The 23,187-nt window shown below is 37.1% G+C and overlaps 1 protein-coding gene across 5 annotated transcripts in view; it reads left to right on the top strand.

Annotated features, from left to right (window-relative positions):
- The first annotated feature begins 1,303 nt into the window (after positions 1–1,303).
- TOPAZ1 (testis and ovary specific PAZ domain containing 1) overlaps positions 1,304–23,187 on the top strand; it is a 56,646-nt gene continuing 34,762 nt past the window's right edge. For 2 of the 5 annotated variants that reach the window (XR_002116168.1, XM_010712901.3), the window contains exons 1-9: positions 4,680–5,051; positions 7,843–7,910; positions 9,618–9,748; positions 10,908–10,969; positions 13,275–13,390; positions 15,950–16,035; positions 16,560–16,697; positions 21,790–21,853; positions 22,940–23,091. Coding sequence is in view for 4 of the 5 variants with exons in the window: in XM_010712901.3 (XP_010711203.1) it covers positions 4,774–5,051; positions 7,843–7,910; positions 9,618–9,748; positions 10,908–10,969; positions 13,275–13,390; positions 15,950–16,035; positions 16,560–16,697; positions 21,790–21,853; positions 22,940–23,091 (1,095 nt within the window). In the remaining variant the exon portion in view is untranslated. Of the gene's footprint in view, positions 1,392–2,596; positions 5,052–7,842; positions 7,911–9,617; positions 9,749–10,907; positions 10,970–13,274; positions 13,391–15,949; positions 16,036–16,559; positions 16,698–21,789; positions 21,854–22,939; positions 23,092–23,187 lie in introns of those variants that run through there. The other 3 variants (XM_019616538.2, XM_019616537.2, XM_019616539.1) reach the window with 3 other exon arrangements.

Genomic DNA, 23,187 nt, shown 5'->3' with positions numbered 1-23,187 from the left:
TGAGAAGTGGCGAGGGACCCGCAGTGTGGGGAGGGTGGTGGGAGGCGGCAGAGGCGGTGGTGGTATCTGTCTGTGAGGCAGTAGGGAGGCGTGGGGTGGGAACTAGCTGGTGGCTGTGGGCTCCCAGGCTGTGTTTCTCTCGGGCCAGATTCTGCTGCGGCAGGAGAAGGTTGTGCTCCTTTCCTGCTCGGGCCTGCACTTCTCAGGGCACAGGCTAGACAGTGTGCTGGTAGAGGTGTGCAGGTGTGTGGGTTTGCAAGGCTTGGTGGTGTCCCCCACAATGCCGCAGTTAAGATCTGGGAAGGTGGTTGGGGCTGAGACACTGCTTGTTCTCCGGGGTGCAGAGGTGGAGTGTGAGCTAGGGAAGCAGGTGGTAGTCGAGCTGAGTCCTCAGCTGGCACCAGAGAGGGAACCCGAGCAGCCCTCACCTTCACATTCCCAACCTGCTGCACTCTCTGGAGGTTCCTCTGAGCTTACTTTTCTTCTGTCTGTGCAGAAGGAGCAAGCCAAGAGCAGGCAGAGGCCGGGTGGTAAGAAAAACAAGGGGATACAGAGCAGAGTGTCTTCTGAAAGGAAGAATGGTTCTGCTCTGCAGGTATCAGACAGTGCAGTGTGTGAAGGTGGGCAAGCAGCCATAGTGGCGGGAGTGTGTTTGGAAAAGACTGTAGGCAAAGAGACAGGACAAGGTCAGCAGTCATTTTGCTTAGGAACTGACTTGCAGAAGACACTGTCAGGAAAGACTGGCAGCCCAGAAAGACCAAACCTCTCCGGTTTCCAGGAGAATATGAAACCCTCAGGAAAAAAACGCAAGCATTCCTATATGGAATTGAAATTGCAAATCCCAGCCTTGGAGGAGGGTCTTGAGAGGACAGAGGGGCATAGTGTTGTTTCCTGTTTGTCAGAACCTGAGGTGCTGCAGCCTAGAAAGGGTGTGTGTAGCACTGAAATGAAAGGCACTGCCTCATTAATGATACTGAATCTGCAAATCCCAGGTCTTAAGAGTTTGGAGACTGAGGAGTCTTTCTTGTCTGAACCAGAACCTCAGGAAGTGGTGGGTAACCCAGAGAGTATGAATGGGTGTTCCTTGGAAAGGCTGAAAAAGACAAAGAAGGAAGGAAAGAGATACTTGACAAAGAAACGCAGGCAGTCTTTGGTGAAATCAGAACTACAGGAGCCAAGATCTGCCCTGCTAGACCTGTATACACAGTGTGTGGAGTCCAAGGAAAACTCTGTAAGTCTGACAGAGGAAGACTCATTGCCATTACTGTGTGTGCAGGACTTAAGTGGCCAAGAACAATCAGCAGCTGGAGGAGAGCAGCGCAAGTGTTGCATCGTAGAACATCAGCTGAGCTCAGACCTTCAGAAAGGAGCAGATAGCTTGCAGGAAAGTGGTAAGCATTTGTGCCCCATTGTAGAAGTACAGGTGTAGAATTTGGGCTTCCAGGGCAAGGGACTGCTGCTGCAGTAAGACCTCATTAGAAACTAAAAATAGGAGATAACTTTACTTCTGCAGGTGGAAGTGACTTTGAGGGACAAAGTCATGCAGGCAGGAAAGAGTGGTGTGTATCCTGACTCAAAGAGCCTGTTAACATGTGACCAGTCACTTAGCTCTTATCTTTACACTTCTTGAGATAGGGACTTTAGGAAAAGGGAAATCTTTTTTTGAAGTAGAAAAGCAGTCATTTAGCCCAAAAGAGAGTAGACCATGTTACCTGGGAGTGAATAGAGGAAGTAAGGGGTATCAGGAGCAGCAGGCCCTGAGTAAGAATTTTAGATTTTATTTTGCGATATTAAGAGAATTACATCAGCTGAACAATTTTAGAATAGGGTTTTAAAAAATCTCCTTTTTTCAGGACAGTTATATATAAGACATTCTTTTTGCTTTAAATATGAATATATTCCAATGACAAACATTTGCTGTAGGTTATTAATAAATAATTAACCTAGATACCATATCCTGAAAAAATGAGATATTAAAATTGTTTTACTTTGAAAATTGAGATCTTAACAAAATTTTACCAGTATGTTCTCAGGTTAATTCTTCATATTTTTGCATGTACAGTTTACAGAATCTGTATTTGCTCTCAAGTAGAAAGTATTTTACAAAATTGCATGTCCTGGAATTTTCTTGGATCTGGGACAGTCTTATGCATTTAATTGGACTATATATCTGAAATAAATGGGTGTATTATTATGTTCATAAGCTTTTCCATTACAGAGAATGTATTATGTAAACAAAAGATTTGTAAGGCCGATTGTGCAAATGCCATAAGCATTTTCTTGGCAGACTTGCTGTAATTGGTTTCCACCCATTTTAAATATACAGCTTCCATTGACCTTTCAGCATCTTCAGGTTCTGTTGTTTATCTGTACGTTTTCTGAAGACAACATAATTTGATACTTTTAAGGCTGCTAACAGTGCTTACTTAAAGAAAAAAAATGGTGAAATGCAACTGAAATGTTTTTGCCTTATGTGGTGTTATGCTCTTTACTAACCTTGACTGTTTTTTGTTCTTTTTGTAAAATTCTGCAATAGGGTTGTTGTTGTTTTTTCCCTTAGTGTGCTCTTTAATGAGATTGCTTTGTTTCTGAGCAGCAAAGAAAAAACAGAAAAAAATAAACAAAACTCAGGTATACAAGCTGTGAAGAAGTGTAAGTCAAATCTAATGAGATCAGAAAATCCCTGTGAAAAGGAATCTCACTTCTTGGAATCTCCTGCAGTTGATGCATCAAGTGGGACACAAAGCAAGATTTTTCTGTGTCATCCTGAAACTAAAAAGTCTGGTGTACAGCTTAGAAAAAGGAAACCCAGAACTGATTCTATCAAGTGCTTGCAGAATCTTAGCCTAACTGCAGCTGAAAAAGTGATAAATGCAGAACATGATGATACAGAGAATAGTGGAAACAGCCTAAACAGTGGTAACAACTTGCTCGATGTAACAAGGAAGAATCCATTTGTAAGATTGGAGGCCTGTAGTTGCATCAGTACATTGGTAAAATCTTCAGTGAATGGAGCTACGAGCACCTTAAATGTAAGTGGATTCTTCCATAAAGCCCAGGATGAGAGGAATTCCATTAGTCCTGGCGATACTGTAGAATGGAGTGATATAAATTGCAGCACTAATAGAATGCAAAATGAGAGATCACTCATAAAAGATAGTTTAGTGTTTAATAAAGAAGTAAAAGCTCAGCATAAAGGGCATTTTTTGTGCAACCAGAGTAAAAACAGTAAGTTCTCAAGTGAAAAAAAATGTAATACTGTTAGAAAGAGTAGAAAAAAGATGAAAATCACTGAGATGTCAGCCATGCAGACTGTTTTCCCAAATGTTACTAATGAATGCAGTAAGTGTGAGTTACCAGCAGAAGCAGCAGTTGCCTCTTCAGACTCCTCTGGAACCTCAGGACTAAATAATAAAGAAACAGGTCTGTCAAATTTGTATGATTGTGCATCTCATCTATGTACAGAAAGCAATACTTGTGAAGCACTGAAGAGTAGAAGGAATAGGAGAAAGAAGAGTACTAAATTACTTGCATTTGAAGATAGCTGTAAGAAGACATCTGATCTGTCTATAGTAGCAGAAAGAGAAGATTCAAACATTGTGGCATCACAGTGCCGTTTTCCTACTTCAGGTAGTCTGAGAGCATTAACTCATGCCCAAAATGTTTCTAATCATCACAGCAGCATGATGGATGAAAAATTAAATAAAGTTAAAAAGAAATTGAGACAGTTTACCTGTCAAAGAGCAATACCTATGACTGGCAAGCATGTTTGGCCTATTGAATCTTGTGCCAGGACTTCTGGATGGGTCCCTGAAAGTCATGGGTCTGTCTCAGAAGGAAAAATAATTTTAAGTCCAGTCTTTGCAGAGTCCTCTGATGAAAGCAGTGTCAAAACTATAGGAAACAGTGCTGTGACAGGGAGTTTGAGACAGTTGGTTTTGCATACATCATTGGCAGAAGTTAACAAAGAACCTGCGCATAAAATAATGGATCTAAACGCTGACTGTCTAACTTCAGTTGAAATCTCAGAATCTTCTTCTGTGGGTATTTATGAGACTTGTAGAATGAGCAATGAAAATGCGGAATCACCAGTAAATATGGTTAAAAGTGCTGTGTCTTTTAACCATGATGATCTGCAAGAAGAAAAAGCAACGTCAAATTTTACAAGTGCAAAAGATAAAGGAGCTGTAACAAAGAGAAACCTGTCTGTGGCAGGCCAGAATAGTGCATCTAAAGGAAAACGAAACGGAGTAAACTTAGACCATGAAGCATCAGTTGTGAACCAGATGCTTTCTGAATTAAAACAAACAGCAGTACTAAACACCAGAAACCTGACAAGTTTCAAAATACCTTTACGCAGAAACAAACCTGAATCTGGGACGTTGGAACCTGTCAGTTCATTTGAGAGTAAAACCGGTAGCCCACCAGAACTTGATAGCACTAGTGTTTCAGGAAGTCAGAAAAGAGATGAGAAGACTACCTTGATGAAGGTGAAGCAGCAGCCTCTTCCTGTAGTAAGTGATGCTGTATCTCCAGCTTCCATGAAGAAAAAAGCTGATGAGGTCAACAATAAGGACTTCTGGCATGATGGCTCTGAAAAGCTTTCAGATGAGATGTCCGTACTCCCTGATCCTGTCTTTTTATACCCATGTCCTCTTGAGGGACAGATAAAATCATCTTCACCTGACTTCTGTGGTACTGAATTTGTATGGAAATCAGAGGTTTGCCATCATTCAGGAGATGCAGTTGACCACTGTGTTGCATTAGAAATACATGATGATAGCAAATCAAAAGTCAATCTTCCACAACACAAAAAATGAAAAGTTTCCAGATGTTCTTGAAGCTTACAACAAAGATGTTCTTGTCATTGATGTGATCCAGGATGACCCTGATCTTTTTGGAACCAGTGGCGAAGAGGAGCTTACAGTCACAGACAGTGAAAATTGTCCTGCAAAGGCATGCTGTTCTAGCATCTTCATTAAAGAGGAAAAGCAATATCCCGAGTGTGCTGTTACTTCAGAAAACAGTCATTCAGTAAATGGTAATTTTAGGTATGCTTACTGTTCTGCTTTCTGACAATAATGCTAAGTACTTTAACCTCGTATTGATACACTTTGGTTGTAGTAGACAGTCTTCCTAAGTGTCAAAGCTTGATTGTGATATGGTAGTTTTCTGAGTGCAAATAAATTTTTCTGGTTTTGGTTTGGTTTGGTTTGGTTTTTGTTTTAAAGAACTAGGATAAACTCTGAATGGAAGGAATACCTAATCCTCAAGCATTGGTATAGATGAAGTGAAATATGAAATATAAGCAAAGCTGATTATTAACAATAATTGTCTTAATAACTAATTATTTTTGTTTATCTGACTTAAGCAGTATCCCTTTGAAAGTAGATTTTACATGTAAATTCGTACAGTATTTATGTCTTTTTTCTAGGTGTAGCATATTCTTTTACTGAGTCTGTATGAGTAAGCGACTGTCTCCACAGTAGTGTTCCATTCTGAAGTTCTCTTCTACAACCTCACGTGTGAATAATTCTCAAATCTGTAATTTGGCTAACATGTTACACTTATTTAGGATCCTGCATCTTCATGCAGCAAGTGTCTAATATGCATTTGTAGGCATTTGTGTTTTTCTGGATTTTGAAGTCACGGGGGTGGGGCAACAAGCTTTTATAAATCAAGCCATAGTGCTTTGTGAGATAGGCCTTCCAGTATGTGAAGGAGCCTACAGGAAAGCTAGGGAGGGATTTTCTATAAGGGTATGTAGCAAAGGACAAAGGGAAATAGCTTTTAACTGAAGAGGATAAATTTAGGTATTAGAAAGAAATACTTTACTGTGAGGGTGGTGAGACACTGGAACAGAGAGGTTGTGGGTACCTCCTCCCTGGAAGCACTCAAAGCCAGGCTGGATGGGGCTGTGAGCAGCCTGGCCTAGAGGGAGGTATCCCTGCCTATAGCAGGGAGTTGGAACTAGATGATCTTAAAGGTGTCTTCCAACTCAAACCATTCTATGATTCCATTCTGTGATTAACTCATCAACTCTGTAATCTTGTTTTCTCTCTAAGCTCTAATAATTTTCTTTGATAAAGGAATTTTAAGATTAAATTCTCTAGGTAGGAATTGCACAAGAATTTTATCTGAAAATTAGGGGTTTTTATTGATGAGTGTTTTATTTTCTTTCTCTGTGCTTTCTGGGTAGCTTTAGGTTGTCTTTATTTTAAACGATAATTTAACTTTTTCCAATGTTGCCATCTAATAACTGCATTTGTTTTTTTTGTGTGTGTCTTTGCACTTCTTATCCTTTTTCTGTCACTAAGCTCACACGGGAGAGGAAGGGAATCTTCATCAGTGTGCCAATCAGTTTTCTAGAGAAAACTGATTTCATGAGAATATTAAGCTTCTTTTTTTAATATAAAAATACTTCTGCTTAAGCAAACCTGTGAAGAGCAGTACTCAGATGATATGTCTTTAGTAGGAGCATCCAACTTCTTAAGAAGTAGTTAGGCTGTGTCATAGTAAATTTGTTAGTATGAGTATTCCCTTTGTGCACAAGGCGACTACCTCTGACAGAGTATCAGTACCCTTTCTTGCTTTTAGGACACTTCTGCTTTTTACTTTCCTCCTTTCAAGTAAAACTCGCAAAATTTAATCCTTTTTCAAATGCAGAGTAGCAAAGTGAGCTACGCTGGTTAGCACAGCTTGTGCTGTAAGGAGATTTGTTTAAATTTAATCAGCAGCAGCATGCAAGATCATTTTGCATTCACTACTCAAACTCTGACATTACCCAATCTGTCCTCATTTCCAGAACTCTAAAATGCATTGACTCCTTAAGGTTCTGTCAGTGCTCTTAGATTTCTCAAGCTGGTGATAGATGCAACATGCTGTATGGGATGGAGGCACCTTCTTGACAAGATCTTATGATGTGGCTCCTGTAAATGTTCCACATACGCAGCAAAATCTGGTAAAGATTTGGAAATGGCTTCTGACCTGAGCATGAAGATTTCAGTCTCTTGACTCTTTTATGTATTTTCCAATTTAAAAAAAAAAAAAGAGTTTGATGATGATAGCTTTCTGAAGCTTATCTGCATTGCGATTTGAGAGAAGAATAGTTAAAAGCAAAATCACTCAACCTCTGCATTTCATATAAATGCATGGGAGAGAGAGGGAATAAGCTTACAGAAAACCTAATTCTGAGAAAAATCCCTCCTATCTCTGCAGACTTGCTGTGGCATAATTAAAATCTGCTTCTTAGTAATTTTTGTAGACATATGTAGATATTTGTACCACAGTGTGCATAGTTCAAAGTTGCACATACTGGGGAACTGTTGTTTTCACTAGGTTCTTGCAAATTGCCGTTCTTATTTCCAACTGTTCTTTAAAGTAAGTGAGCTAAGTATCTTTCTGCAAACAGAAATTTTTCTTGCTGTCTTTAGGATTCATTGTTATGCAAAATATCTTGAATGTAAAATCACCACAAATCACATTTCTTTATTTCAAACTCCTGAATTGGTTTGTTAGTACGCTCTTTCAATAATGTACTGAATAGAAAAGATTCCGCTCTTCAATAGTTTAAGCAAAGGTGAAAGGAGGTGATGAGATCTTAGTAGAAAATTTGATTTGGAAATGTCTTAGCTTTTCTTATCGTACTTACATGTACATTTATGGGAATAAACATAGAACAGCCAAAAGAGATTTAAGAACACTCTAATGAGGGTAGTGTGTTGTAAGGAAGGATCTGTCCGTAGCTAAAAGCATTACTGAGAACTTTAATTGTACGTAACTGGTTAAATTAATTCTGTTTTGCAAGATGAGAATGTTAAGTACACCTTTTGTTCAAAACAGAGACATTAATATACAAGAATCTGGAAAGTTGAATGATGCTGAAAATTCGTGGGATTTGATGCTAAAAGGTAAGTGTTTTTAGAAGTTTTTGAACATGCAATCAAGAAGAAGGTAACCACAAAGATATTCGGGAGAAAACCTAGGATTTATACTTTCCATGTAAAATGAGAATGTGTCAGCTAATAATGTCTTTTATTGTAACAGTGATTTCCCAATTATATGAAATGCAGGTCTTTTTGAAATGATACGAATCTCTTACAAGAACATCTTTTTCTGTGATTCCTGTCTGTTGATTGTATCCTTCTGACATCCCTTGCTCTTTAACCAGAAATTTCTGTTAGTTGATTAGACAGTAGTAGGACATTGAATGTTTTCATATTAATGTGTTAAGTTCATGTTGAAGAAGTAAGTGGTTTGGGTAGAAGTAGTATCCTGGAGAAAAAGGAGTGAATTTCCCCTTGGGAATAGTGAGAGGAGAAAAAGTTTAACATCTTAGTGATTAGAAGGCAAAAATGAAAGATAATGAGGGTTTAAGAGCTCAGACACCAAGGCCTCTGAAGAGAAGTAGGGAGCAAGTCTACAGTTAGAGACCTCTTACCTTGTAAACAGGGTAGATATGGTGGCATCTGCAGAATTGAGGTGATCGAAACCAAACCTGGAAGCAGGTCCTGTGCTGTTCAGGACTTTTGTGTTTGTTTAAACTAATTGTTGTTTTACGTCATAGTCAAATAAAATTAGAGGCCAAAAAACTTTGAGTCTTCTTGTGCTGAAAACAAAGAAAAAGGTTTAAGCAGCTTTTTCTTCCCAGGTCTGATTAATGTAGCATTTCATCACACACTTAAGTAACCTCATTCACATCAATCTATGCTTGATTCATGACTTCCTAAAAGACAAATTACCTGTGCAGAACAAAAAAAGATGACTGATAGTGGTTATCAGTGGCAACTTACGTGTTCATTTGGAAATACATTTTACTTCATTGGTGCATTGTGTTACACAGGGACGTCATGGCTGTTTGTCTGAGTGGTTTCACAGTGTAAGAATGGCAGCAAATACTGCAGTTAGGGCTGAGCAATCTGGATGACGTCAGTCATCTTTGTCTTTCAAGTAGAAATGTTACGTACATTGTCTTCTTGCTGATGTGTACCGATGATGATACAGACTGGTGACGGTCATCCAATGAAACAGAGAATTTTTTTCTAATGAAAAGCTCTTTTATTGTGCGTAAAGAGCTGCTTCAGAAAACTGCAGTCAGTTGTTCCTTTCATTTCCTGCAGCGCTTACAGAAGATTCTGACATTTCCTGGCATTGAATACTCCTTACATGAATTTTGAGTTTTTCATAGCTGCCTGTATTTACTGCCGAGTTGCATCGTGTCATTATAATTAACTTTTCCCTTTCTCCAGTAAAGACTTAAGTCATTATTTGCTTAGCAAATTGCTATATATATATCTTGGGCCGTTACAATAAATCTTAACTGAGTTTATTTTTAAAATTCTGAATTAAATGTGATATAAATAAACCTGTTGTACTGTTCTGCGGTTACTACTGTAGAACATACAGCCCAATTGGAATTTTAATTGCAGATTCAGTTTAATATTTATTTGACAGGGCTCATATGCTTTAAATGGAATAATTTTACATACAAATTTTGCATTTACAATGTCCTACAGGTTCTTAAATGTCATTAGTATTAAGTTTTTAGAATACGTAGGAGATAAAAGCTCTGCTAGCTTATAGTATGGGAAACAAACGATGTGTTTGTGCATTCTCAGCTTCAGATATTAAAACCCACAATTCCTCCAGTGGAAACAGTCCTATGCAAAGTTTTACTGAGGACTCTTTCGAAGATGGACAGCTAACAGAACTGGATGAACTTCTAAAGAGTTTTGAACTAGATGAAAAGGTACTGAGAAATAATGCTTTGTCACTGAACAGTTTAAGAAATAGATTAAGAAATCCGTGTACTTGGGCAGTTGTAATTGCTGATGCTGTTTCATCAACACTTTTAGATTCCTGTAATGGAAGGAATATTATTTTCAGAGTGTTACAATTACTGTGTGCTGTTGACACTTAAATTTTTGCTTGGTGGAACTTAATTTTCCTAACCTGTCATTAATAACCTGTCATCAAATTTGATATGAAACAGCATGTTGTCATCTCAGTTTTTACAGTAATTCTCTTTGGAAGGGACTGTTCCAATGGACACACAGACACTTCTGTGAGTAAGTGACATACCTAGTAAAAGTTGGTGTCAAATATTTCTCACCACACAGTCTTGGAAGAATGGGGTGGTGTTTGAAAGCTGGGGAGCTACGCAGCCATCCTGCATCTCAGAAGTGTTGTGCGGTTGATTACTTGGGCAAACCTTCCATGACATTAACATACTGATTTCCTGGCAATCTGCGGGAGCGTTAAGCAATTTTCATACTCAGTGACATTATTTGACCTTTCTACCTTCTATCACCTCCTTCTTCTAGATAAGCTGCCTAGGATTTTTTAAGAGTTGCTGAAGTTTTATGGTATTTACTTATTTGATAATGGATTAAAATTTGCATTTCACTGCCGCTCAGACACAGGTGCTGATAGTGTCTGTCATTTTCCACTACTTCTGGAGTGGATAATGGTCTTTACTGGGTAAGTTAAACTGCAAAGTACAGATGGCTGAAGATTGGTAAGTGCACGAGTGAGGTAATCAAACAATAAAGAATTGATTTCCTTGGTAAAATCGATGTTTAAAAGAAGAATATAAATGTTTCCTTCAGTAAATGGAGTTGGCACTCATAAAGTCTGATTCACAAAGTGAACAGCACTCTTTTTTCCCCTACTCTTAGAAAGGATATAAAAGGCTGTCAAATGGTACAGGTTATTGATTAAGTAGTACTTGTTGCAGTTCTGCCAGGCCACTCCAAAGATGGGCTACTTCAGGGTGCTATGACTTTATATATAAAGTCAAGATCCCAATATTTTGTTTTTCAGTGCTGTGAGATTAGTTGTAGGTATTTTCCAAACCTCAGACTTAATCAAACTCAAACCATAAAGGTTTATTTTAAATATCTTTACAGTTCAAGTTTGCAGATAGAGTGGCTGCTGTGGAACCAAGAGAAAAAAACGAAGCTGAAAAAAGGTACATGTACTGTGTCCTTAAGGTAACATGATGTTCCCCAGTCACTCTACAAATGGAATATGATATTTTTACCAGTACACCGTCAGCATTTTAATTAATGTTTTCTGTTATATAAGAAAATAAAAATGAAATAATATAATTTCTGTGTACTAACAACAAGGTTATACCAGTCAGTATTCTAGTTAAAGCCTAGCAGGACAACAGAAGATATTTTGTCCTCTGGCAGCTGACTAAATTTATTCTCTTTATGCTGGAGTCTCACTTGTTCTGGCATCTCTATATGAGTGTAATATGAGATGTATCTTCACCCAGAATAGTACTTGCTAGAATTAAATAAAAATAACACTTTCATTTCTATATCTCTTTGAACTCAACAGAATTCATGAGAGGATTTAAAGATTTCATTCAGATTCAGGCTGACAAATACCTGAATGAAAAAGACACTTAAAAATATGGCATGTGGAGTTCAGCATGTGCTTAACTGTTGTGTCAGCTTCAGATGATGCTTACACTATTTATTGTCTGTATGACTTGCATATGTACAATTCAGAATCCTTCAGTTGCAACTTCCATTCAGCGTCAGCGGAAAAAAAATGAAGCAGAAGATGACTTTGTAGAAAAAATATCAAAGTTATACTTAAATTATGGAATATTCTGATAATCAAAAGAGCAATTGAATCATAGACATTTTAGAGTAATTTTCACAAGTAGTCATAGAACTTTAGCATAGAGTATTGTTTTTTTCCAGCACCACTCACGTTTCTGTGACTGAAGTCTGTCACAGAGTGCATTAAATGGAAAATGCTGCTTCTATTCATTAATCAGCTAGAAGCTCCAAGCTCCTCCTCCTGTTTAAGTGTTGTAGGTTTCCTTCATAGCATATATGGCTCTTTATGCTACAGAAAAAGTAGATTATGCTGGATAAAAAAGTTTGTGCAAGGGATACCACAGTAATTCATTTCGTTCCTTAACAGAGCATTAGAGCTAAGATACGCTGTCATAGTTGAAATGCAACACTCTGTACTTAGAGAAGGGATGTTTAATCCTTTACTTGGAGTAAAACTGTTTTCTCTACTTTTACTGGAAAATATTACCATTGCAAAATTTCATCTAGAAGAAAACACAATTGTTACTCCTCGTTAACAAACTCTGCTTCTTATGGTGACTTCAGTTCAATAAGCAAACAGATTGTACAGCTATAAAGTTTAGAGTTCTTGGCAAAATTATGTGTATTTTGATGTCAAGATTAAAAAAAGCTGAGACTGCTATCGTGAAGGTGGGCTGCTGTTAAAATCCTGTTTTATCAGCTCTGAGGCTGGCATGACAGGGATATGTTAAAAAGCGTTTTATGTGGTGATTGCAAAATTCTGGGCCACTAGATGCACGCATCTTATTTTCCCTCTGCTGAGGAATAATAGTCTGTATTGACTGAAATAAAGATTGCTGTTGGGTTTGGTGGATGCAATTTATTGTCATCTGCATTAGCGTTTTTCCTTCAAACTGTATTAAAAACTGTGCAGTTCAGGAACAGTTTGAGATACTCTGGCTAAGAGCTACTAAATAAATGGAGTGACCCTCACAGAAAATAGCAAGTCTGTTTCTTTCTCCAAGCAGCAAGAATGATGCGATGTCATTTGTACTTAGCCTAAATTATTAATTAAAGGGGGGGGAAATCTGATTAAAGAATCTTTTTTTTTTCGATGGCTTTATTTACAGGTAAGAAAGAGATCATTAAGCATTTTGTTAGCAATATTTATACCTTATTTTGGAAAACAAAACATTTTCAAAATCTCATTATCTAGGATATATATATTTGGGAATAAAGGCAGAATAGGTTTTGAGTTCTCTGGAATACAGTCGATTATTAGGAAGGAAAATGGTTGGCTGTTCAAATGTTCTGTGGATTACTTCTTTGTCAGACATTATATGTAACAGACTCCTGAAAAGTAGAGCTTCTTCAAAAGTGGCAGAAAGCATCTCAAACTTCCTGTCAGCTAAGTGAAGAAAAAAAAAAAAAAAAAAGTGATTCATGTATGCCCTTCCTACTCACAGAATTTTATGTAATTACACTCCAGAACAGAATAATCTCATCTGATACCATAATGAGATTGGACCAAGCTGTGGGAGTAATGAAAGTAAAGTTGTTGGGACTGCCAGCCATTCAACTTTACTGTGAATTTTTTAGTGTCGCTTTAATTCTTGAAGAAATTGTCATTTTTTATGCACTTAATACCTCCTTATATTTGTTTATGATATGGAAGAAGCACCTTTTTTAATTTGGCTCTATTTGTTTTTTAATGCTCAGCAGTGACTGTAAATACAGAGATCTTGTGAGCTGTGAACTGCTCTCAGAATTGCCATTGCATGCCCCAAATGCAAACAACTGCAGTGAAAGTATGGTGCAGAAACCCTGGAAGAATGGTACTGTATGCTCTATTGTCAAAATAAATTTTGGAGGTTTTATCATGTGTTACTTACCTACAAAATTGTAAGGATTTTTTTTTCAGTTTCCGAAGTCATTTTTTGGTAACTGTGCATCTGGAAGCATAAATGTAAGATCTCATTACAGACTGATTTTTTGTTTATTGAGTTATTTACTTGTTTCTTGTTTGGGATTTTTTAACCATTTTCTTATTTGGTAGGGTCAGATATCAACCATTTTATCTTGCTATTTATAGTCTTCAAATACTTCAATTGTACAATAATGTCTGCATTCTTAGGATTTTGACAGATTGTCTATGAACCGTGTTATTAGCAAGTAACTTATTTTTCTTTATTTGTAGTCAGAGAATGTGACAACAGGTTTTCTTGATTGATTATTATCTGTCAGCACTCCTTGGCAAAGGAGTTTGCCCACCTTGCCAACGATAAAAAATTTCTTGTTTATGCCAACTCAAATGTTTGTGAAGCATTTACTAAATCAGATCAAGGAAATGATCTAGAATTAATAAGCAGCATTTAATTTTTACCTAGTATATTTCATGACTGGGGCAGTGTACCACTGAAGTGTTTCTACTAATAGAGAAATCGTAATTCAGTGCAGCTGTAGTCATGGTTTCCTTCTCTTCTTCTCTGCACGTGAGAACTGTGATGTTGAGCCTTACATAAACATGTAGTTTTATTTGGTACACAGGGTGGAGGAAAACAGGACTTTATTTATGGACAGATATGCATTTTGTTCCTTTGCAGCACCTGTTTTGGGATATTATGTTTTCAGAATTATTGGTTGATATGGATATTTATAAATGTGGATTTTTAGAATTGAGATTGGTGTCAGACATTCTTGTTTAATTTCAGATAATACTGCCTGCCTGAGCTTTTAGAGCGATTTTATTGTCACATGACTTCCCAGTATTTTTAGGAAGTGCAAGAAGTGTGAGAAACTCTAAAAAGCAACTGCAAAATATGTCTGTAGACTACAGTGGTTTAAAGTTGCTTGTGGCTTTGGCTTTAAAAGTGTATAAATCTTCTGAAGAGTTCTTCTAAAGCTTCCTTAGCATTGGTCGAAAAAACTGCCAAAGCAAGAGCATCTGCGCCAGGAAAGAGTAAAACAGTTTTTTTGTGGGTTTTTATTGTTTGTTTGTTTGTTTGTTTGTTTCCCCAGAACAACGAAGGCAGGATCAACTCTTTCACTTTAAGGTCTGCTCCCTGTTAGTTTGATGTGGTAGGAATAGAGAGTGCAGACTGTTCCAAGGACCTGGCCAGAAACTCCAGGCAGTGGGAACAGGCTTGTTAGACTGATTATTAGGAGAAATTTCTTTTTGGAAAGAGTAGTATTGCATTGGAATAGGCTGCCTGAGAAAGCAGAAGAGTCACCATCATTGGAGGTTTTTAAGAAGTGTGTAGATGTGGCAGTGAGGGGGACATGGTTTAGTAGGCATAGTGGGGATAAACTGATGATTGGACTAGATGATCTCAGAGGTCATTTTTTCCAACCTTGATGATTCCATGATTGTGTGACAGCTAGAACTGTGGGAGGAAACTTCTGAGTTAAAAGTTCTCGGGGGCATTTTATTTCTGCAGCTGGTAGCTAACTGTTTTCTCGATCTTCTTTCTGTGGCTAAATCTTTCCTTTCCTAAATTCCCTATCATTGCTGCACAAATCATGCTGCTATGACAGTACTTAACATTTTTGTAATTAATTGTTCTGTTATGTATATGCTTCCCATCCTGTGACTGTCCTGTCTGTCTAGAATGATGGACAGATCAAGAGTGCAAATCTCCACTGGAACATGCCTCTTTTTTGGATGTTCTTTATTTAAACTGTAGTTTTTTGGAAAGCACTGAGCACCTTGTCTTTTGAATACCCAGTTCTTTAAAGAGGCCAAGTGGGCACCCTAGGAAGGAAGGTATTTGAAAGCTCATCCTTCTATTTAAATATGAAATGGAAGAATTTGAACTCGTGTCTTCCATTAATATTGCAAGATTACTCATTCTTCAGAAGAAGAAAGCTCGAGCATCAGCACTAATTAAGGATCTAAACCCAAGTTTCATGGTTAAGAACCCAGTAACTTCCACTGGACTTGAGCTTCACATTGTAGCACTTAAAACATGTAGGTTATTAAAGATTTTATTTCAGTTCTGGAAAAAAAATCTTGTTAGTGATGCAGCAGTGCAAGGATTACTGCTAAAGGTTTGTTTGTTTTTTTTCCTTTTGAGATTGGAACTTCTGGATATTTTGATTCAATTTCTTTTCTCATCTTAAGCAAGATGAGAAACCTCGCACAAAGTAGTGAAGTTTTTAATTTAAAAGTTTAACCTCAAGTCCTTTCTCTTGAAGTTTGTTTACTTCGTATCAGGATAATTAAGAAATCTCTTGTTAGATTACTGGTTTTTAGACTGTGTTAATCAAATTTTCATTAATCATGCCTGTGACTTGAAGAATTTCTAAATACAAAGGAAAATAAGATATATGAGAGTGGTTTGACGATGACTCATTTTATTACATGATCCATTTATTGTCCTTATCTTAATTTTTAGATGATAGATTCTCAGGAAAAAAATTTTCACTGCCCCTGCAAACTTATGGAGATTCTGAGACAGGGAAGACAGACAGAAGTATAAAAGTGAGTTGCTGAATCCTCAATGAATTTTGATACTTTGGCTGTAAATTTGTTATGAATATTGAGACAGTTCTCTCTTTATATAGTAAGAAATTATTAACCTATGTGTATTTATGTTTCTAGTCCTCTAAAATGTTATAAATGAATAAATAGAATTTCTGGGAACAAAGTCAGTGATGATGAGACATGTTCACAGTGAACCTTTGTTGAATTCTGTTTCCAGCTTAAACAAAACATGAATAATGCTCTTTGTTTTATTGTTTTTGTAGAACTGAAAAGCTGAGAAAGTTTTGTATTTTTAGGAGAGACTGCGTCATCCATTTTGCTGGGTGCTGGGAAGGATGAAGGAATTTTACCTACCCAGAATTCTCAGACAGTTATCCAGAGCCATGCAGTATTTTGTTGTTTTTATTCTTCTTGTACCTAGATATTCTGAAAATCTCCAAAAATGGACATGCATGCTTTCACAAAAAAAAAAAAAAAATGCTGCTTTTTTTCTGCTTGTTTTAATTTTGTTTTGTTTTTAGGCTTCCCATTCAGTCCAGCAGATCCTGGAGATGATTAACCTGCCCCGTAGATACTGCAGATTTTATTTCGTGACTTTGCGTGGCTGTGAAAGGTCAAAATGTTGGTTTTGGCATGTTCCTAAACCAGGGCATGAAAAGGTAAGGAGATTTAGTGAAGAAAGTAATAGATTGTAAGTTGCAACTGGTTTTAATGCAAATCAGCATCTGCTGTCTTCGTTTATATTTTGAGAGAGATTAAATGTCAGAGACTGATGGGTCAAATGATGTTCAGAAGACCTTTTGAAGATGTTTTATGGTTTGTTCCTTCTTTTTAAATGGTATAGCTTTGAACTTGCAGATATTTTAAGAGTACAGACATCAACAAAAGAGCAAGTATTAGAGCATGCCGGTATAGAGTAGTAAATGGGAAGATTCGGAGACATTTCCATGTAAGCATCAGAGACCTGCAAGCAAACCCAGATTTTGTATAAGTTCTTAAAATCAGAAGCCATCTGTGATGTATTACCTTCTGCAAACTTGTGAAGCAGGTGCACGTCTGTTTCACAGAGCAGCAGTTTTTCCACTTGCAAACAATATTACCTTTACAGTGGTGAGCAAAAGTAGATGTGTTTTCAAACCCTCTAACGATAAATTAAGTCTGTACTGCTTCCAAGAACTGTGGAAGGCAAACTAATTGTGCTGTCATGTAATGAGATTTTGGAATTGGCTGAGACTTAGGTGGTTATATAAGTCATTTAAAAGGAAATAAAATATTAAAACAACTAAACAAAGACAGATACCTAAACTTGTCCTTAGCTGATCTCACAAGATTATTTCTTATCTAGCATCTAATTGGTGTGAGTTTCAATTTTATCTTGAGTGTCAGTATGCATGAAATCAAAGAATGCAAATACGAAAAATAACATAATAAGCATTGAACCTGATTGAGGCAAATGCTATTCTAAAATCTTAAACTTATTGTATCAGAACTTCTAAAATAAGTGGGTGTAGTTTGGTGATACTTCCAAGTTCAGTGTTTTTCCTTTTTACGTCTTGAGAAAAGCTGTTTTTGTGGGGTTTTTTTTTCCTAATGCTTTGCAACCTCTTGGAAAAAAACTTACCTGACAGTTTAAAAATGCTAGGATCATTTGAGAATAATTCATCATGGGATGTTTTCTTTTTGTCTCAGTTGTGCAATGTCTTTGGCAGGGAACAGTGGATATCCGTGATTTTCAGCTGATTTCTATGAATTGTCATGGTTTATAGTGCTTCTGTATGTATGTGTTACAGAACTATAGTATTTGTGTTGAGCTATTGAATATGATTTTAGCTATGGTGCAGTGCACCTAAATTTCTGCCCACCAAACATAACCTGACTTTCTTGATAGTCTAGAAGTATATTTTCGTTTTGTTTTGTTTTGGAGGTTTTTTGAATAGGTGTATTTAAAATGATAATTGGCTGCACACCTCATGGTGGCACCAAAGTACATAAAAGGAGGACTGGTAAAGCAGGAACAAAGAAGTCATCTTGTCAAATTTGGGGCAAATAAACCTGTTCATGATCCATTCAGCAGAACACTAGTCTACATGGTTAGTATTAAGTTCCCAGCAGTGATTGTTACCAGAATTTTTGAAGAAAGCTGTTTTTCCCCACAGTGGAAGTTCCTTCTTTTTTGTTAAGTAAAGTGTTGATGACTTAACGCCTAATTTGCTAGAATTTGGTACTCTTTACAGTTGTAATTGACAAGTAAACAGGGGTTTAATTCTTGAAAACATCCTTTGTTTTGAAAATCAGCGTACTCTTGAGCTCAAAGAGTTCTGCAAATTACAGGTTTTATTTATTTAAATAAAGTTGCCTTCCATTTCACATAGTTAAATTTCTTTTGCATTAGGCAAAGTAAACAAGACTATCAAGACTTCTTTAAATACTCCCCAGAGGTAAGGTGATGGCTTTAACTAGGTTTAGGCATGGGCTGGCCTTCCAAGAGTAGCTGCCTTTTGAGTTTTTAGTTTTGTTTGTTCTGTCTATTCAGCAGCTATAGGAAATAAGACTGAAAAATCCTGATCACTTCGTACTTGAAAGGCCATACAAAACTAGGTAATTTATTGTTTCAGATGTCTCATAAGTGCTAGCGCTGTTGGAGCATTGTTTGACATAGAATAACACTGTGCTTCTGTTGAGATTTTCAGGTGTTTCTCAGCATCAGCATCTTTCCAGCTCTTAAGAGCTTCAGTAATTGTAGGCATTTTCAGAAAGTTAAGTGGGGTTGCTGTCTTTAAATAAATAAATAAATAAATAAAAATTTGTATTTATGCAAAGGCATCTCATTGCAATTTAAAATATTAGACATATTAATAGTAACAATGAATGTTTTTGACATTGAAATTAAAATGGCAAAAATAGTGAGTTGTTAGTGCTGATTTTGCTTGTTGTAAGCAGCAGATCCAATTAAGGCTATGTTTTGTGTTGTTGCATTTTTTTAATGCAGGAATGCAAAACTAATTGATTAAAATAATGAGTTACTAATACAGGGAAATATCTCCTCTTCTTGTATCAGACATCTGCTGTTTTGCAGTGTGGATGTATCCTTTATTACCACTTACTGCAGGAAAAAAGCTTTAGTATTTGGAGGTAAAAGGTGCCCAGCATCCTTTTTTTTTTTTTTAATTCATTTCCTTGAAGGTGCTGGAACTTCTCATGTTTTATTCCCTGTGGTTGCATGAAAAGGTTAAACTTTTGCCTGCAAGTACAGTAGATGCATATCACATCCTGATGTGATACTTTTGACAGTTGAGACTTTTACTATAGATTCTCTAGACCCCCTGGATTGGCCGATATAAAATATGAAAAATCTTTTTTGGGAGTCTGACAAACCAATGAGTTTATCCTCATGTACAGAGGCCTCAAGTTAAGCTGGAGAGTGGTTGCTGCTTTCTGGGCATAATTAGAGCCTTTCACTGAGGCTTGGGCAGGAGGAAGATGGTGTTCTTGCCCATAGGGACATAGTGGTTGAGAATTTGTGTCACTAAGACACAGAGGGCAACACACTGCACGGTATCTAGAGTCTGATGCTGAACAAAAAAGATAGAGTGAATCTTCTGTGAGAGCGTGCACACGTGGGATTGAACCCCAACGATACCTGCAAGGAAGTGCAGTGAGAGTCTGTGCAGATCAGGCTGTGGGAAGCAGCAACTGCCATGATGACGAAGGCTGGAAGCTTGTATCTTTTCTTAGCGTGAGAACAGCCCCTGCTCCACCTGTAGATCTGCAGCAACAGATTGTAGATCACAGTGTCTAGATGGCTGATGAGGAGCAGGGAACTTCGTCCCAATAAAGCATTACAGCTGGCTGATGCTTTTTAATCTGGCTTCTTAAATAAAGGAGACTTATTTGGTGCTGATCAATTATTACCATCTATAACCAACGTCAAATAATTTTTAGTCCTTTTGGTGATCTTCAGGCACAGTTAATATGGACTGTGCATTTCAGAGATGCTCATATCCTGTAAGAAATAAATCTCTTAACAAGAGCAGTGCTGCAGCATGGGATTTTCCCTCTGACTAAACCTCGGAGTGCACACTGGGAGATGCTGAAAGATGTCATGGATTTTTGTGCTCATTCTTGTAATTTAAGCACCTCCGTGTGACTGCAGTAAAACTGTTTTACTGGGCAGTCAGTTGCTTATAAAAGATGCACAACCATTTTATTAAGCTTTTTATTAAATCGTCATGTTAGATGATTTCTGGATGAAGTGGTAGGTGACAGAGTAGCGTGATCTACGTTACTTTTTGAAAACGAAAATCATTTCTTTCTAGTTTCATGAACATTCATTTTAAATTTATTATGATTAACTCAAAATTCAGAGATTCTCACATTTTGTGTGGTCTGTATATTCAGTAATACCTTTAAATTAAAACCACCAGCTGAAGCCTTCTAGAATCTCTAAATGAAGCACACAGTCTGTTTCCTTTACATGAGTAGTGTGTCATATCCCATGATTAAATCATGCTACAACTGGATTTTCCAAGCAATTTCACTAACAATTGGAACATTCAAAGCTGCAGATGCAATGTTGGCTTTTTTGGGTGTCAATCCAAAGGGGGAGGAGGATAAGAGATTGCTGAAGAAAGGAGATTGATTTACATACTGTAACCATGTGCTCAAGTTTGTTTTAGAAATGCCCTTGGCCACTTGGGATTGTAGATTTGGATTAAATGGGTTAACCCATTGCAGAGTGACAGTGCAGGTTTCCATAAGGGATCTCTTAGACCAGTTCAACAACATCGTGATGTTTTTCAAAATAAAAGTAATGTTATAATCAACGTTTTTAATGTACAATTTTCATGTAATTTGACTCGGTGATCTGAAAAGGTTAATGGTTATTTAAAATAAGAAAGGTGTCTTGGCCAGAAGCCAGTACCTCCTGCTTTTGTGATAGTTTATTCACTGTAACAAACTCAATGAGTGGGTCCTGCCTCATCTTGAAGTTACCTTTAAATATATGCACAGCTCAATTCTATAATAACATGTTTACAAATCTGGAAGGGAGAAACGTCTCTTGATTTTCCATTATTTCACAAAGTATATTAAGTATAAGACCAATTCTAAATTATTTGGTGGAAAGATTGTGGATGTTCGACAAGTGACAAAGAGTATCTGAAGGGGTGTTGCTGTGTTTTGTTTTGTTTTCTGATTCAGAACTCTGAGGGTTTAATCTCAGTAGTCTTTCCTTTTTCATCTGCAGCAAAATGTGTAAGTATCCCAAACCTGAGGTTTATGTATTTTTGGAGCAACTTATGATGTTAAGACGTGAATGTTCCAGTACAAAATCAAACATGAGGGTAGAATTTCTAAAGTAAGTGGGTCCAGGGTGAAATGATAACTGAGTTTCCAGCTTGTTTCTTTGTGTCATTATGAGAGACTCTTTGTGGTGGTCAGTAAATTCATAGAATTTTTGTTTTTTTTTTTCTTTGCTGAGTGTATACCACACGTGTGCAGTTGTGGTCCCAGCAGCTCCTTTCCCAAACGTTTTGTCTACGTTATTTTTCTGTTTGATTTGCTTTCCTTTGACAGTGCATTTGCCTTCAGATCCAATTACCTTCTAGCAGCTTTTATCAGTATTTGTAGGTTAAATAGTTAAAAGCAGTGTAAAGCTTTCTTCCTTACAGAGCTTATGTCTATGGGTAGTTCTTTAGTTTGGCATAAACTGAGGTCATACTTAATGTTGTTTTTTTTAAAATCTTTTTCTAGATTTGCATGGCAATACTTAAGACATACATTAGTATCAATGAATCAGGCCTTCTGAAGCGTGCAGGTATGGTAGCAGCTACGTGCAGGTAGCTTTTTATGTGTATCTGATACATAGTTTATTTAAAGCAAGTTAAATAGTCTTGGGAGAAAAACAGGTGACATTTCAACAATGAATAAAATTGTCATTTTAGAGGAACCTATCTGTTTTCATGTTCTGTTTTCACATTAAGGATGAGTATTTGGGTACTCAGTTATCTGAAGATATTGTTACAAACCTGTCTTACCCAGGAAATGCACTTAGTCTGAATGAAACTAGGCTTGAGAATAGATATGAGTAACTGGGGCAAAGTTTAACAACCAGGATTTTGTTAAGGCACTTTTCAGCAACATCTTGACTAAACATTACAAATCCAGGAACTTTAGAATTAAGCTATTTTAAGTGAAGTGCTATTACAGCATCCAAACAACTTTAGTTTAGTCCTTTCACACTACTGTATGTCCAAACAATGCCAGTTTTCATATTTTAGAGAGCAGAGTTGATTCAGATCAGTGTGAACCTTTGAGTTCAGTCAGAAAGGACTTAATTTTAGCCTGAGCAGCCATTCTATTTGTAGCTAAGTTTTTGAAAGCGTAGAGGGGGTGTAGTACATTTGATGTGAACATATGATCCTGCTGTGTCCTGTGTTCCTTTGATGAAATAGTGCCGTAATGCAGATAACATTTGAGTTCTCAGGGGCTACAGCAGACATCTATCACAACTAGCTCTGGAACAGCTGGTAAGGCCATCTACCATGGCATCACTGCACTTTACTTCTAGAGCGTCTGGAAAAGCCTCACTGCCTTGGTGTGCTGCCACATTTAGCCTCATTTTGTGCTTTTTTCTGCTGCTGCTCTACGTCAGCTAAGCTTTTTTGAATCCTTACAGGAGTTAGGGAGTTCAGCTCAGTGACATGAGGTATTTCAGAGTACTCACTTTGTACTTAGTGATGTTAACATGGTACATTCCTTGTACCTATGTATTTCTCCATATCCCCGTGCCACAGTATCCTGGATGATTAAGAGTTGTTACACTGCATTTAAAGATTTAGGAAATAATTTGCTTAAGTAGCATCAGCTGTCCCAAAGTAAAACATTTTTAATTGCTTTTCAGTGCAGATATTTGTCAGGTATTACAGAGAAGTTGCCCGTGGTGAGAATTTTGATTTTCAAGTGCTGAATGATCTTCTCATTTGTTTGCTCAAGAAATGTTTGTTGCAAGAATTATTCCAGATGTTGAATGTAACTGCACAGATTAATACACTAGTAAGTGACCTTGAAATACTTTGGAAATCTTTCACCCACATTTTCTCCATTTGGGGGTTGACTGATGCTTTTTCTTTTTCTTTCTTTTTCTTTTTT

Source organism: Meleagris gallopavo, chromosome 6 (assembly GCF_000146605.3).
Source record: "Meleagris gallopavo isolate NT-WF06-2002-E0010 breed Aviagen turkey brand Nicholas breeding stock chromosome 6, Turkey_5.1, whole genome shotgun sequence".
Taxonomy (NCBI): Eukaryota; Metazoa; Chordata; class Aves; order Galliformes; family Phasianidae; genus Meleagris; species Meleagris gallopavo.
Note: the sequence above shows the minus strand (reverse complement) of the source record. Positions and strands in the feature narration are given on the sequence as shown.